Source organism: Empidonax traillii, unplaced genomic scaffold (genome assembly GCF_003031625.1).
Source record: "Empidonax traillii isolate 1590-97213 ecotype Southwest subspecies unplaced genomic scaffold, ASM303162v1 scaffold237:size1322474, whole genome shotgun sequence".
Classification (NCBI taxonomy): domain Eukaryota; kingdom Metazoa; phylum Chordata; class Aves; order Passeriformes; family Tyrannidae; genus Empidonax; species Empidonax traillii.
This window is the reverse complement of record NW_020955430.1, coordinates 237276-254137: the sequence shown is the minus strand read 5'-3', so window position 1 is coordinate 254137 and position 16862 is coordinate 237276. Positions and strand designations below refer to the sequence as shown.

The following is a 16862-nucleotide window of genomic DNA, read 5'->3' as shown; positions in this document are numbered from 1 at the left end:
TGAAAAAACAGGCAGAAATGCCCACTTTTGGCAGGATTTTAAACTGCTCGTCAAAATAGGGTGAATGCACACCAAAAGAATCACACCCTTGCTCATGGTAAAGTTAAGGGCTCATCCACACTGTGCCATTAGAAAATAAGGACAGATTCAACTTCAGAATGTAACAGAGGCACACTTCATTTCACTCCAAAGTAATCATAATTTCTAATGGGTATATCCTGCTTCAGACACAGCTGAGACAAAGTACAGCCACACTCCACACTGTGTGTGTCTATCTTCCCAACTTTGGTGCCTTGCTGAATTCAAAGGGAAAACTACTACTGCCTTGACCAAGACTTTTGTTATTGACATTCATGCAGGCCATACAAAGATGAGCTTTACTTGGTTCAACAGGTCCAGCAAATAAAGCAGGAAGTGGACTACTCCCCACATTAGTCACTGCCATCACTAGAGATGATCATCAGGTCTTTTTGGGTGACAAAACCTAATAGTCCACATCTCATCACCATGTTATTTAAGCCCTATAATTGGATTGGACACCATAAAAAAAAATAATTCTACAAGGCACTCAGTCCCAAGTCAGTTACAACTTGATTTATCCATATTCACTACATGCAAGTCCACAACTGCTCAATGTAAGGAAAAACAAATTCTTCACCCTGAGAATGTGGATGAGATTGCCCAGAGACATGACAGAATCTACGTCGCAGAAAATATTCCAGAATTGTTGCCCACAAGCGCTGTCTTACTATGTCTTTTTGTCCTGACGTAAAACTCTTGGTGATCCACATTTATCACTGCCTTGGAGACTGCCTGGTAGTTTAACATTTTCAAGAAATCAAGTAAGGCATGTACTATATTCCCTAATTAGAGAGGATAACTTGCAGTTTCTAAGCAATGAAATCTGTATGGGGCAGAGGTGCTCAGTAGTTTACCTGAAGTACGGCACTTAGCATCCATAATTTTACAAAATATATAGATAGAAGTGTTGTAAATATACAAAATGGAAGCAATAATTCTTTTCAGTTTATGCTGACAGCAGATTCTGTGGTTACTCTTTTCAAGCAGCCGTGATGTAGCCATTAGTAGGTCAAACAGTTAAAGTTAATTGGCAAGAACTCTGCATTAAGAGACAACTCAGTAGCATAAATGATGTAACTTACCAAGTTATGAGACTGGGGAAAAGCATATTTTGTGAGGACTTCAAATATATCTCTTCTACTGTGCCCTTCTTGTTTTAATGCAAACCGTAAATTCCTCATATCCTAAAACAAAGCCGTTATCTTTTAGGTGAACCAAAGCAGTGAGATGCCTCTCTCTGTACAAATGCTATATTATACACTAAACATGATTTAGAATCTGCTTGCAACACACCTCAAACCCTTGTGAACGTTCAGTTTTATTTCTTACCCCATAAAACAGAAAAGAGCTTAAGAACTGTACAAATAAGGCAGTACCACGCTGCGTGGTGCAAATGCCACTTGGACATGAAACCACCAGAAAGCGCCGTATTTGATTCACTGAAGTCTCCCAAGCCATTGAATGTTTGCAGGATGGGAATTATGCTATGTTTTCAAAATGAAAATTTGTCAATATTCTGTGTAGAATACATTTCTAGTTATTTTCTCATCGCTACTGTCAAAAATAAGCTCTCTGCACATCAACTGCTAAGAATCAAATGTGCAAACACACTTGATCCAATAAAGGACCCTGAATTACCCACTGGGAACTCCCCTATGATCACATTTTTTCAATTTCCTATTGAATTACTGGAAAGTCTTACTTTACAGGTTATATCTAATCCGTAAGAGTTTTCTCCTCTGCTGGAAGCTCCTCCCATTTTTTCAATCCTTGAAATTACGCCCAGTGGAACGTTCAGTACCACGACTGGATCCTGCAAGGAAAGTTCTGGGTAAGGAAAAGATTAATCTGAAAAGAAGACTCAAGCAAAATGTTCTTATGCATTCCAGAATAGAAAGCAGACGTGAAATTCATACAGGAAGCACAAACATGTTTCTGCCTTGGAGTCTTCCCTCCCAACACGTTATGAAGTTTCTACCGTCACTCTACAGCATTGAGCATCATCCAATTTAACATGCAACAGAAATACTTCATGCCTGATACAGGATGCAGAGAAAATAGGTGGCAACAGCCTAAAAGATGCCTTCTGCTACATTCTACTGATTGCCTCTGCTTGCTAGTGCTGCTTTATTGATATACTGCATAAAGCAGAACTAATTAAAAAAGAGACATTACTAGTAGAGTTATCTACAACCACAAAAGACCTCAATTCTATGGTCCCAAACCCTTATTTAAAAAAAAAAAAAAACAAACCCAAACATATGAAACAGTTCACAAGCACATTTTATTCTCTTCCATATTGCTGCTTATCAAACAACTACCACTCCCCCCACCCACATGAGGTTCTATTGATCAAAGTATTTTTCTTTTCCTTTTCAAGGACAATCAAAGTCTTGGTTCACTGATGGCCATGTTAAGAACTATTGCACATCATGAGCTGCTGCCCTTTATCTATCATAGAATAAGTGTAAAGGGAACAGCTATCAAGAAAGCTCCAACAGGAAAAATATAAAGGTATCAGTTAAATGTGATTAAACTAATTTTACCAGGCAAAAATTACACTTTTACAACACATTTAACTTTGAAGAACTTCTGTTTTTATACAGATTTCTCAGTGGCACAAAGGCAATTACTATTTAGCCATTTAAGATATGGTTACTACAGACATCACAGGCCATTTCAAGCAAAACGCCTCCCATGCAATTCCACAAGCACATGTGTGCCAAAACTAAAACAAATTAACTGGCCACAAAATAATTCAAAGGCAGCGGGGGTGAACGGAAGGGAGTTTAAAGCCAACTCATCCCATGGAAGTAATTGTGGCATATTACTCACATTTTCCACACTTCTTAGGTACAGCCTGTAGTTTGTGATGTACACTCTTCCTTTAACCGGGCCATTAAATGGACACATATAAATAACATCCTTGTCTGTAAGAAATGCAACACTTCTTAAACATTGTGAGAAGACAAAAATGAGAGTTTAAGACAGCCTCAGTTAAGTAGCAGTGAAATAAAAAGAGAGCTGTACTCATATGAGCCACTCAGAGAATTTAAAAAGTAATAAATTTGAGTTTTATCCATGAGTTTTTTATTTGAGAATCATATACTAAACTTGTCCAAATTAAGTGCAGAGATTTCAGTAGCCTTCCCTAGTTACATTTGTGTTCTCCCTCTCAGCAGTACATGGGAGAGGGCGGGACATGGAACAGTGAGTACTGTGATTACTGTACCAGTCTATTCACTATCCCAAAAGAAATACATTGTTGATGCCATTACATCTTTCTGTAACCAATTTTGCATTGAAGTAGTAGTTCAAGTTGTGAAGTGTGTAGGGAATTCAGTATGCTGAAGAGAAACATTTCAATTTGAGGCAAATCAAATACAGCAGGGCCATCAGTAGTGTTTCAGCAAGGACAGTAACAAAACAAATACTAGAACATAACACTCAAAAAGAAGATTTAAGTGAAGCAATGCAAGCAGAATCACAGAATCACTAAGGCTGGAAAAGACCTCTGAGAGCATCGAGTCCAGCCATAACATTAAAGACTTCCCATCTATTTCTTCCTGTCCACTCATTCCTTTAGCCCAATCTACTTATCTGCCTTCCACAAGGAGCACCCTCCTTCCAGTGTGGTGCCCTGAAGCGCTGACAGTTTTCATAAGGATCATATCATACATCCATCTTAGTCCCACACCCTCTCCCCCATGCCTTCCTCATTAAAAACAAAACTGCTTCCTCTGAATCACCACTTTGCTTTCACCTCACCTTATTTACAAACCTACCTAACAAATCCTCAGCAGGGGGGAGGAGAAGCTCCACAAATAAAAGACAGACCTCAACAAAAAGAAGTCCACTTCAAGAAGATCCTCCATCAGGTAAGAAGACTGTACAAAATACATTAATCTCCCTTATGCTACAACATCACTGTATGTAAAGGCCAACAAGGGCAGAGTAGCCCTGTTCATGTCCTATAGTGTCAAGGATGCACAAGACAGTACTTTGGGAAGTCACACTTTGGGCTCAGGTTCCACACTACTGTACAAGGCATCAGGAATTCTCCTGACCTTGGAAAGCCTGGAGGAGCTCTCGTCACTAGACATGTGCTACTTAGTCTGTAAATACAATTATGACACAGCTTGGCTTGCAATTTCCTTCTATCAGAGGATCTGCTATGGGTGGAAATCCAAGAATTTAAAGGCTTAAAAAGTAATTTGTGGTAAGTGATAAAAAGTCCCTATCAGAATTGCTTGGAAAAATTCATGATATTTCAGCATGACTTACTCTGGCCCCCTGCCCAAACCAGTCCAAATTACAAAACAGTGCAGTAGGAGACATGTATCTGCCAGAGTGCTGAACACACTGCATCAGGCAGCTCGAGAGCTTACCTGTAACTCTGGTCTCTCCTGGCAGACGAGGTATTTCTTCATTTTGTTCCCAGTTAGTTCCATCTTTTAGAGTCTAGAGAAGAGAAGCACAACAGCACACCATATTTTATTTACAATTTCTCCAAGTTTCAGGTTAAAAAAAAAACCTCTTTAAAAGTAATTCCTGCATGGGAAAGAACAGGTTTTGCCACAGGAGGAACTGACAGACTGAACCAAAACAGGAACATACCACTATCTTAAACTGCAGCTATTAAACATTTAAAGGTTGAACAGATCTGAAACATAAGTATGTTTTAGTCTTTCTCCTAAAAGCACAGTCAATTATATTTGCATTAAATTGGAATTAAATTTCTATACTGTAAGTTCTCTGCAAACTTTGTGCATTTAATTTTCCAAGTACACTGGACTTGGAAGAACAAATCAACTGAAACTACTAAAGCAATGTACTCACAACTATCACACACAATCTACTCTTTTGTGACTTTCCCACGTTCAGTAGGTTCTGTTTTCTTGCACCCAGGTTACATTTTCTTCGGCTGCACAGCATCAAAAAGCAGAGGGGGATGACATTTAGATTGTTTTAATGTATTTTTCACTGCAGATGAACATTTTAAAACTGAGCCAAACAAACATAACAAGATTTAACTTAACAATTGCAATACAGAATCTTTCTAGGGCAACAAAGTGCCAAAAATTTCAGGGATAAGAGTACAGTAGAACTGATTTGAAGGAGGCTCTCATTAGCTGTGACAGAAAATACTTCACCCATCCATTCCAAAAGATATTTAAATCAACTCAGTTAACTGCATTAGAATTTTAGCGATAAAAATAAGTATATATATTCCAGAATTCATTTAAATACTCATTTTTCTAACCAAATATGCAAGACAATGATCTCTGGGAACTCTGAGGTAAAAAAAAATAAAAACATGAAGAAAATTACACTCACCCTTTTACTTGAAGAACTCTCCAAGGAGTTTGAATTATATTTAGGTGTTGATGATGAGGCCATACCAGGTATCTGACAAATAAGCACAAATTGGAGACTTAAACTTCCTCCTGTACTATATACTATTTACAAGAGAGATTTTTAGATTTTGGAGGTCCACAGGTAGACATCAGGAACTTACAAGAATGTTTTGCAAGTTACTGGTAATTAAAAACATTACACAATGCCTCATAATTGAAGGTCACTATTTAAAAGCATCTAAATCTAACAAATTCATTACTAGCTTTGCAATTGGTTCCTATAAGAAATATTCTGACTCAAGCTCTAGACTGGAATTCAGTTGTTGGAATACTATTATTAGTTCAGTCAACAGACATTAGAGTGCTTGTTTTAAGTGACTGGAAACACATATTATGAAATGCAACCTACTTGGAGTATTATTGCACAGCTCTCGAAGTCACAAGCATGTCAATACACTCCAGTGTTTCAAGTCGAAAAAACAACAACAACAAAAAAACCCAGCAGGAGTTCCACAGTACTTCTCCATTTAAAAACAATCCCCCATTTCCTAACTGGAGCTTCAGTTAGCACACCAGAAGAGGGAGTGTCCAGCCTTCTGGTCTGAACAACCTTCACGTATTTGAAGGAAAAGGATTTTATTTATTTTTTCAAATGGTACTTCTAAAAGACAAAATCATGACAGAGAATGCATCATCCTAATTTCCCAACAGTGCACAGGGGGGCTCTAGGAGTAACACTGGGAAAACACTCATACTTCACTCTCACTCGTCACACACCCTTCATCAACTCATCTGACATCCCACAGCAATCTTGGAGAGGTTCTGTTTGTCTGGGGGGGGAAAAGGCACTACACACTACACAATCTTTGTTCCTATTCCATAAATGTAACATTGTAGTCTTAAATAAGCACCGTCTCTCCCCTCTCAACACCGGAAAGTTTGCCCAGATCTCTCTGCACCTTGACAAGTCAGCCCATGCTCCTGAGTAACAGTGGGCTGACAGTGACACTGCAACAGTCCCACACAAGTGACAGCGACAGATCCGCCTGCAAGAGGCAAAGTGCTTTGACGGTAGCATAACAGCACAGCAATGTGTCTGTGCAGGAATAAAGTGGGAAACCACAACCTGAACTTCTACAGGTTTGTTGCCCAAGTCTTGCATATCTCATAAAGAACACAGGAAACCTGACACTGCGTTCAGAACTGTAATATTCAGTGATACAGCTTATCAGTAAAAAAATCAGATCCCTCCACAAAAAAAATACTTAACAGAGGAACACAGATTAAGCTGAAAAAGAAGAAAAACACCTTCTGAATGCCACAGTGCCTGTGTGTCCCTTCTGGGTCTCCAGCTATGTCAGCTTTCTCCCAACACTGAAACAGTGGTCCTGAACTGATGTTAGTGCAATGTCAACAGTTTAAATAAAAACCTGTTAGCAATTAAAATTAAATCATTGCCCTTTCAGTCTACCCTTTACAGAAGTACTACTGCAACACTGGAGTCTAATGTTTGGACAATAAAATTTAAAGGGAAGATACTTTCAGTTTTTCCTTTCTTGCAGTATCTTAAATACCACAAAACTTAAGGTAGATTTAACTTTTGCTATATTACTATGCTAACTTATGAACATCCAATATTTGTTCAGATGACTTCCCTTAATTGATAGAAATTGAAGGTTTTATAAAGGTAAAAGCCATATATTTACTCAGAAGCTTGTTTTAAAAAATTTTCCACTTGAAGTGTTGTTTATTTGTATTTTAAGTGAGAAGTGCCAGGTGAGACAGACAGAGGCACAGCAGCACCAGTTTTTCTATGTCAGCAGAGACTAAATGGTTTTAACTGGAGCTCACATAAACTTAAATTAAGGCTGCACTAACCACGAGAGACACAAGTGCACAAACAAGCCCTAGAAAAGTGACTTTTAAAAGGTGTGACAACCCTGAATAGATCTGCACTGCAAAATGGAAATTCTGACTGCAGCAGGTACCGGCACACCCGAGCTGGCTGTTCATCTTGGAACTACAGCCACTCCAGCAGCAGAGCCACAGGAAGGACCTCAGCAGAGGTCACACGAGCCCACCCAGGTTCCCAGACACTCACCTCGGAGCCAAAGCACTGCAGAACAAAAGCTCCTCTGGACGTTCCTTTATCCCTTCCAATCTCGAGCTACTCCTGCTGCTCACACAGGGAACAGCACCAAGTGTTTCAAAAGCCTTTCCGTTTCCTCCTTTGCTTTCTGTATTATTTCCTCCCCCTACTGCACACTCACTGAGCTTTGGCTGAGCTGTGGAATTACAGGAGGTGAGCTGAGGTTCAGAAATAATCCAGAACACTGACTACAATTTACACAGGGATGTATAAAAGTTAAAAGAAACAGGCACAGACCCTTTCAGGTTCTCAGAAAAATTTCTCTTTGAGGAACCTGACATCACAGAGGCCACAGCTCCCCTCCACGCTGCCACCCCACCAGGCCACTTCGAGCAAGCAAGGTGAGTGTGGCTATTGCAGCAATTTGTGTTTCTGCGTATGCAAGTTTACTTTGTGTAAAATTCCCCCAACTCTTCTTGAGACTCATTTCTTTCAATATACTTTACAGTGAGAATGAATTCACTGACTTTTATTCCCCAATATCACCCACATGTACTTTTACACTTGCACAAAAATTAAAAACCATATAAAGCTCATGCTTGTCAGCAGCTGAACAGAAGTACAACTACTCTGCAAATTTAAAACAAATCAGACAACTCTGTTTATGATATTCTGCAGTTACAAACAGCTGAACATTCTTCCCTGAATCTAGAATAGCAAGGAGACAAAGCAATTTTACTGGATTTAACTTGAACTAATAAACAGAGCTTTGTTAAAATTACCAGAACTTAATATAGTAACACTATCGAGAAATGTGGGCTCCAGTGATCTTACAACAACAATTAAACTGCTTGGGATCTGTATTTTCATTAAAGACGATATTTATACTTGTGCTTCCTAGGATTCATGGGAATGGAGGCACAACATTTGAAAGGGTGGGCACTGAGGGCCAGATTTTCGGAAGTCAGTTCAAGGACCCTACCTGCTTTTTGTGAATAAATGCCAACAGACACAAGCATATGTCCACACAAAAAAATCTAAATAAGCTTTAAAACACATAAAAAACCTTTTGAAGGTTGAGACATTTGAAACAATCAGCTCCTCTTCCCTTAAGGTTCTTCACTGACAACAGGTTAGAGAATGTGTGCAGTCTGTCCACCAAGACTCTTATTATGCCATGTTAAGATTGACAACAGTCTGGTGAAACTAGTTCTCATTGTTTATGATCTAGGAAAAAATTAAAGCTCATTTGACATTTTGCTGGTCCTTTTAAGGCTTCATCTTCACACCAGAGTCACAGTAAAAATATTTTAACCATTGCCTGAGCCATGCTTCCATCACCTTAAAATCTTTACATGAATAAAGTAGTTTGCAACCAAACAACATAATCTGCATCTGCCAAAGTATTACTAACACAAACGTCTGGACTCAGGTAAACTGCATCAAGCAAATTGTGAGAACCACTTTCCAGATATTTAATATTTTATCTTCCATCATTGGATTAAAACTTTGAAAGAAATACTTTCAAATTTGTACCTATATCAATCATTTGGAGCAACAGCAATTTCGACAACACAATGAAAAATGGAAGTTTTTCACATTGTATAGTCTATAATGTTCAGCATGTTAATGTAGAAAGATTAAGGAAAGTAAATTGCTAAATTACCATATACCAAAAATATAGAACATACAGAGAGGTAACTATGATGAAGAAACACCCGTGATTCATATTATTATAATTTAAACAGATATTTTGTGTGTTTATATATGAATATAAAATACAAAGGCATCTAGAAAAGCATGAGGATTATTTGCTTTTATCAGAGTCAGATTTATAAAAGAAATGAACAACAAGAAGTTCACCAGAACATCTTCCAGAATCATTTAGATTCCTGTCACACATTCATAACCACAGCACACAAAGTTCTCACAGTCCTGCTCCAGGTAATGGTTTGTGCAAGAATGAACAAAGTCTGTGCCTCTCCCAGGCCTCTCCTAAATAGTTACAAAACTTACTGTGTCCTTTCATTTGCTGACACAGTAATTCAGAAAAGAAGTGGAGCACTTCCAAAAATTACAACTGGACAATCATGTGACACCCAAAAGTGATCAGTGCATGGGGTTAACCGATGAAGATCTCCAAGGCATCTGCCAGTCTGGACAAAAATGAAGTTATTTTCATAGCTAGACCTGATACCAAATAAGCAATTATTTCAAACAGAAGAAAAATAGTACTGCACCAGTAAATAATTATTCACTGTGCTTGAGTACAGGGATACAAAAACAAGTCAGAATAAAAAAAACTACACCAACGAAGGCAGTTTTCCAGACATCAGCTGTCCCTAACCAAACAGTACCAATCAACCAAAATAAAACAGAGAGACTAAAGAGCCACAACCAACCGACCAAGTCCATAGAAATAAATGCATCTCTTTCAAGCTCGTTTAACCAGCTATATTTTAGCACAAAAGAAGTATACTCAGAAATAAAAATAAGGTAGCAGAAGTCCACCCGGCTTCTTGTCCCTAAGAAAGATGCACTCCAGAATCCCTCATGTAGCCAGTTCTCTACTAGACTGTGAACAGCAGCTGTACAACTCACCATGGACTGCTGAATTTGTTTGTGAAGAGCCAGAGACGCTCCACCTCCCAGAAAAAGCATTCTCTTGTTCCCTAATGTGCCCTGCATTTGACAGGGCAAGTCATTGTCCCCAAAGGATTCAACATGAACAAATGCAAACAAACAACAGTTCACAACAGTCAAGTGACTGTTAATTCACCAAACAAATTAGAAGCGCACCAGTTGCCTGCCCGCTCCTATTTCACACACTCACTGTACCAGGGAGTTTTGAAGATACTAGCAGGAAGCCCTCACACGAACAGAAGGTAGTATCCTGACAATGGAATTCTACAAATGGCACCAAGCAGCAACAGCCTGGCAGAAAGTTTGGCCCAAAAAAAAAATAATCTCAGTACCACCAAATCCCTATGCAATTCTGCGTACATGTTCCTTAAAAAAAATTCTTGTAGCCTCTTGGAGCCAGGTATTGAATAAATAATAGCTGGAGGGAGTAAAAAAATCCTGAGCTCTGCCTTGATTGATATTACTCCCGCCTCTGTTGAAGCTTTATGTTTTACTGTCTTAACTCCTCATGGAATTTAACTCCCACCCTATTTTCAAAGTATATCATGATTTCCAACAAGATCTAATGTAAAGGTTTGTAACATTACTTTTTTTCTAATTATCAACCCAGCTGCTTCCTCCTTTCAAATTATATTGAAAATATAGTTTAGGGTGGTATCTCTAGCTTCTATCTGGCAAGTTTTCCTGTAAGAGTTAGAAGTCCTCTCATAAGGACAGATGATACAGTAAGACACATACCATCATGGACACTAAATAACTTATCTGCTGATGGACTCTGATCTGTTAGGTAGATAATTTTCATGCTTTATATCACCATTACAAAGAAAAGCAGCACCTGGTTCAGTGATAATACACTTGCTAAGGCCTGTTTTCCAGCAATTTGTGGAGGTCTGTTTCTTGCAATTTACGGTAACAATTATTTCTGTCCACTTACACTCACCTATTGCTAATCTCGTATTTGTTCTACGTGTATTACCTTTCTCTTGGCATGATTACCTTTTTTCCCAGACTGCTCTTTAATATTCAGTCTGATAGCTGAGTTCTTAAATGAAAGTTCAGTCTTGTGAGCGGATCAAAGAAAGCAGTGGTTTTCCCTCTAACAGTTAAACCTATCTAGACTAGGTGCCATGACAGAAGTGAGCAGGGGTTTTTAAGGAACCATTTGTCAGATTACCTCTAGAATCAACATTACATCTGTAGGAAACCTCTGCCTGAAGGCTGATCTGTGGCTTTCTAAACCCACCCAGTCTATTTTCACCACTCTGCATCCCCTGCAGGGAATGCATACCTCCCACATTGTCAAAAGCTGATGCAGTTGACAGGAAAGCCTACGGGACAGCAAACACGGCTTCCAAGTTTTCTATTAAGAAAGCTTTCAGTTGTTCTCTGCTCATTCTTCTTGAAAGATATCCCCTTAGGCCACTGTAGTTCTATTGCTAAAGATTTAACTGATGATTCCACAAGAGAAATGGAAATTGTATCTGTTACACATCATATACTGTGTTAAAAAAATGCCACTAACAGTTAAAATTGCATTCCCTACTCAGACTTTCCTCCAACTTTCCTTTGAGAACGTGCACAACCGATGCATCAGACTCATCCTCTGTCATCTGCTGTTTAGTTCCTTCTTCCACTACATGAATACACACAATGCACAGAGAAAGTACCATTCTGAGCTGATCTGTGCTTTAAAAAGTAGACTAAACAGACTACGACTTAATAGACTATGATGAAGTCACCCACAAACGACCGTTTGCTTCCATCCCCAAGAAAGATTGAGACTACCCTGCCAAAGTCATTCACGGGGCAGCACCACACTTTTGGGTGCGCTCTCTTTCAGCCAACAGGCATAGAAAGTTTGACACTTCCCAAGCCTGCCTCTGTATGTTACACATTGATGGGTCCAGTCACATCCCAGCTTCTGGCACACGGCCCTTCCACTCACTACATGCAACAGCACAGCCAAGATGTTGCACACCAAGCTTTTGTCGAAAAACACACACCTCATCTTACACAGAGGTGTAATGCAGTCTACTTAAAGACACTTACCCTTTTGTTCTTTTGCTCAGAAGCCTCTGGATTTAATAAGTCATTTCAGCTGTATAAAACATAGATGCTGCTGCTTCAGTGGGACGAGAGGAAAACAGTGTGTTCATTCCTTCGACTTTCCAACAACTTCTGACTTTCGTGCTGTAGGTGGCCCCTGACAGGAATGGAACAGGTAGGAAAACATCATTAGCACTGCCAGAAAATTTCAATTGACATTACTTTTAATAAACTTCAGAAAGGAAGCAATACCCCAGAATAGTTCTATTAAAACATTTTGGAGAAAGGAAACATATAGTACTAGTACTTTTTATGTTTCACCTTGTGTCAGGAGTTTTGGCATCAAGTAATTGGAATTGAGAACATTTCCTTTGAAACCATTAAGATCTGGTTTTGAAATGTTTTAACATCAGTCTTATGCAGACCTTTAACCATGCTTATGCTCCCCATAAGTATTTGAGCATCTTTCTGCACACAGTTAAGCATTTCCTCTCTCAAGCCTTCCCAAAGAACGCTGCCATTTGTTTCTTTTCCCAAATACATTCAGGAGTGATTCTCATACGAAAGCTGCTATGTAACTTGGCTAAGGCAGAAACCACGAAACAAATCTTATTTCTACCTAACTCAAGTCCTTAGAGAAACTAGCATGTTGTCTCCTTTAAAAGAACACACGCAATATTTAGAGTTTTACAGATTTACAGTTGCATCTCATTAAATCAGTCTTGCACTCTAAATTAAGTACTGTTAGCTAACACTGTAACCCTACCTACAGGAATGCACTAACACCAGAGTTTGCTCAGCCTCAATGATGCTACAAGCCCCTCTCTTCGGCAAGTGCATCTTTTGCAAGTTTCCTTCTGACCAATCACAGAATGATAAACAGAAGTGTAAAAAGGGAAAATTCTGCATCTTATTGAATACAGCTCTATAACTCATCTCCTGTGACATCTGCCACACAATGAAGTCACATGCAGTGCCAGAAGTTCTTGCGTTAAGGCTCATTACCAGTCTTGTTAATAAGTCTACAGCCTAACTTTTTTTAACCACCTAAACCACAAATTAACATTAAAAAGAAAGCTACAGCAGGAAGGACAGTCTGGCTTTCTGTCCCACTGTTCCTGTACCGTGACATACCTTGTCTCTCAAATCTGGCTAATGATAAACAAACGCATGCCCACTGGCAAGCAATGAGCACAATACTGCAGAGAACAGGTGCTGTGCCATAGAGCCGAGGCATTTTTTAAACATCCCCAGTTTTGGTTAATGCCTAATGTGACAAGCCAATGTACAGGGCAACTACAGAACATTTACCATCTACAAATTTTTACTACTGAATTTGCTGCTTTTCATAGTACCAAGAAAAATGGAGGTTTCTGTGCAAAGAGCTAATACCTTTATTATGCTCCTAATAAACATACATCTGAAAAAACTCACACAGACAAACCAAACAAACCAAAACTCACCAACTACACAAAATAGAAAACATGCTTTTTGACTGCCACAGCACCAAACCCAGCAAGCAGAAACAGCCCGTCGTGTTCAAGAGCCATTTCTTGCTCTAAATCAACTGAAAAGTTTGCTCTGCGATGGAAGGTTTCAGCTTTTCGGCCGTGAACACCGAAGGAAGTCACACTGCCTCGAAGGAAATTCAAACCGGTCAGAAATGAACGCTACAGGGGCTTGAAAGCCTGAAAGCGAACCGAGAGCACTCGGGGTATTTTCGCGTCACAGGAGAGGGCTTCTTTTAGCAGGAAAGGTGGAAATCCCGCTCCGGGAGTGATGCTGCACAGCGGGGCGTGAGGGGCAGGAGAGGCCGGAGCTGAGGCCACGAACACCGCGGGCAGCGGCCGGGCCCACGGGCACCCACCGGGGCTCGCACCGACACTCACCGGGAGACCTCGCGGGCCCCACACCGACACTCAGCAGGCTCTCACGGGTCCCACACCGATACTCCCTGGGCTCTCAGGGATCACATACCGACACTAACCTGGCTCTCACGGGTCCCACACCGACACTCACCGGCCCCACACCGACACTCACCGGGCACTCACCGGCCCCACACCGACACTCCCGGAGCCCTCACGGCTCCCACACCGACACTCCCGGAGCCCTCACGGCTCCCACACCGACACTCACCGGACTCTTACGGCTCCCACACCGACACTCACCGGACTCTTACGGCTCCCACACCGACACTCACCGGGCTCTCACGGCTCCCACACCGACACTCCCGACGCCGCCGCCACCGCCGCGGGCCCCAGAGCAGCAGTCACGTGACGGGCCCGCGCCCGCCCCACCCCGCGGGGGCTGCCGGGAGCGGCGGGCGAGGGGCGGGGCCGGCCGGGGGGGCGGGGCCGGCCTCGGGGGGCGGGGTTAATTTGCGATCCACCCACCCACACGGGGGCGGGGCCGAGGGGAGGGGCGGGGCATTTTAACAGTCTTCATTACTTTCAGGTGTCTTCTTTGCTATCAGCAATTTACGTCTGGAATTCCAAAAACTTTGAAAAATCAAGACTGAAAAAACTGCAGCGGTACTGGGCTGGTGCCTCTTATGATGGAAAAAAATGATTCTGGGGCAAAAAATATTTTTGTATGATAAGCATTGAACTGTGTCTTTTATGTGGATAAGAAGCAGAAGAAAGAAGTGAACAAAAGGAGATGAAATGTCAGTTCAGTCTCCCTCACACACGCAGTTCTGTCTGTTGATTTCTGGTATGATGCACCGTTGCTTCTGGCATCATCCTCTCAGCAAAGATCAGCTGGAACATTCACTGATGCAGTTTTGAAGTCTTGGTTTGCTTGATTTCAGTGTGGTATTTTCAACTGTAAATCATAAATCATGTATGTGTATATATATATATATATATATACAGTTATATATGTGCAGGTCTATGCATATGTGTGTGTGTATACACAGAGAGGATCCCTCATAGCTGGTCATTCATTCAAGGTTTCATTCAAACAATGTTTTAAAGCTTTTCTCTGACATCAGGAAAACTAGAAAGACTTTTTTTCCCTTACTCATTTCTGACACTTCACGACTCAGCTCACTAAAAGTTCTCCCCACAAATGTTCTCATAAATTTGTTTCCATCAATTTTGTCCCAGATCTTTTCCAACTTGGCTTATACCCTTTGTTTTTCTTTCAAAAGATTAAGTCTCAAACAGCCTCTTGCTCATATAACCTCTAATGATCGCAGCTGTTATTCTACCTGAATCTGTGAAGTGAAATACTCTCTGCCCTTGCTCAGTGACCGACCTCTCACTTTTTTATCCTCCTACATTTCTAATGCACCTACTGGCACATTTCTGAGGGGCTGTTCCTTACATGCCTTCTGGCTTCCAGTAGACATTAACCAGGCCTTTCTCCCTGGGTCGCTGCTCTAGTTAATCCACATTTTATCCCCAGGTAATGTGTGCTACAACCACAGCCCAAGCAACATTTTCCACTCAATTTTTTCCCAGCTATGACTCTTCTGTGGGACTTCACCTTCTCCCTGCACACAGTCACAAACACCCTGAGCCCCACACCTGCATGGTCAGACACCTGAAGGTGGTGTGAATAGGAAGAAATGTGCTTTGAGTCCTCTGGCTGATGATTCCCCTGATAACTGTTTGGACCTGCAAGAGCACAGTTTATGAACGTTCAGCGTACGAGGATGGATCGGGATGTTTAGGCTGTCTCCGTGTTTCTGAGCCTCGTCCTTGCTCTGTTGTACTGCAGTATACGGTGCCTGGGTTGTAATCAGCCCAGACAGCACACAAATACTCCAGCCTCCAATCCCTGGACCATCTGGATAAAAACTGGTTAATTGACAATGCTAATGTCATTTTCAGCTCAGTACAGTTAAAATAGTGTCAAGCCTTCTCCCGCAAGTACTCTCTACTTTATCTATTATGCTATTATCTGTCTGTATGTAATCATCTTTGACTCAGACCTTTCCCTGGCCCTTTATGGTCAGACTATGTCTAAATCTGTCCATACAGCTAAACTCCCATCTTCTCAAAACTCAATTACTGCAACATCCTTTCCTTTGGCCTTGAAAAATATAACCTTGTCTTACTCATTGAGAATGCTGCTACAGCGACCATTTTTCTTAGTCTGTCATTTTTACCATGTTATTCCACTCTTTCCATCCGTGTGCTGGCTCAGCCTACTCTGTCACATGGATCCTTACCTGCGTCTTTACTTTGGAAGGTCTCAGTAGCCTGTCTTGCCAGTAGCCACTTGCCATTTCCATTCCCTGCTGACATCTAACTACAGCTTCATTCAGCTCACGATGCCACTCTTCACAGACTTTAATACCTTTAAACAGGTTCTTCTGTGCATTCTTTTGGCTGCCTTTTATTTGAAAAGATCCTGTAAACAGCCCAAAAGCTGCTGGCAATTTTTCTTCAAACCTATCCTTCCTGTAATGCCTACAATACAGGGTCACAGTTCGTTATGTTGCCTGTGTTGCCTGGATTCCTCGGTTCTCTCATTTCATCCTTTGTAAAGCTCTCAGTGCTGACCCCAATTCACACCAGGCTCTTGTAGCACTATGGTAATGCAAATAATAAATACACGTGTAGAACTGCCATGCCAGGGAGAACCAAGGTATTATGAGATTGATGATATCAAAGTGCAATTTGGGAGCGTAACCATAC

At 40.9% G+C, this 16862-nt stretch overlaps 1 protein-coding gene across 11 annotated transcripts in view; it reads right to left on the bottom strand.

Moving 5' to 3' along the window:
- MTM1 (myotubularin 1) overlaps window positions 1–14514 on the bottom strand; it is a 36492-nt gene extending 21978 nt beyond the window's left edge. For 3 of the 11 annotated variants that reach the window (XM_027888394.1, XM_027888395.1, XM_027888404.1), the window contains exons 1-5: window positions 4921–5031; window positions 4470–4542; window positions 2917–3011; window positions 1784–1894; window positions 1164–1265 (exon numbers count right to left, since the gene is read on the bottom strand). In XM_027888394.1, coding sequence (XP_027744195.1) covers window positions 1164–1265; window positions 1784–1894; window positions 2917–3011; window positions 4470–4542; window positions 4921–5016 — 477 coding nt within the window. In that variant the 5' untranslated portion in view covers window positions 5017–5031. The other 8 variants (XM_027888402.1, XM_027888403.1, XM_027888398.1 and 5 more) reach the window with 8 other exon arrangements.
- Window positions 14515–16862: the final 2348 nt, after the last annotated feature.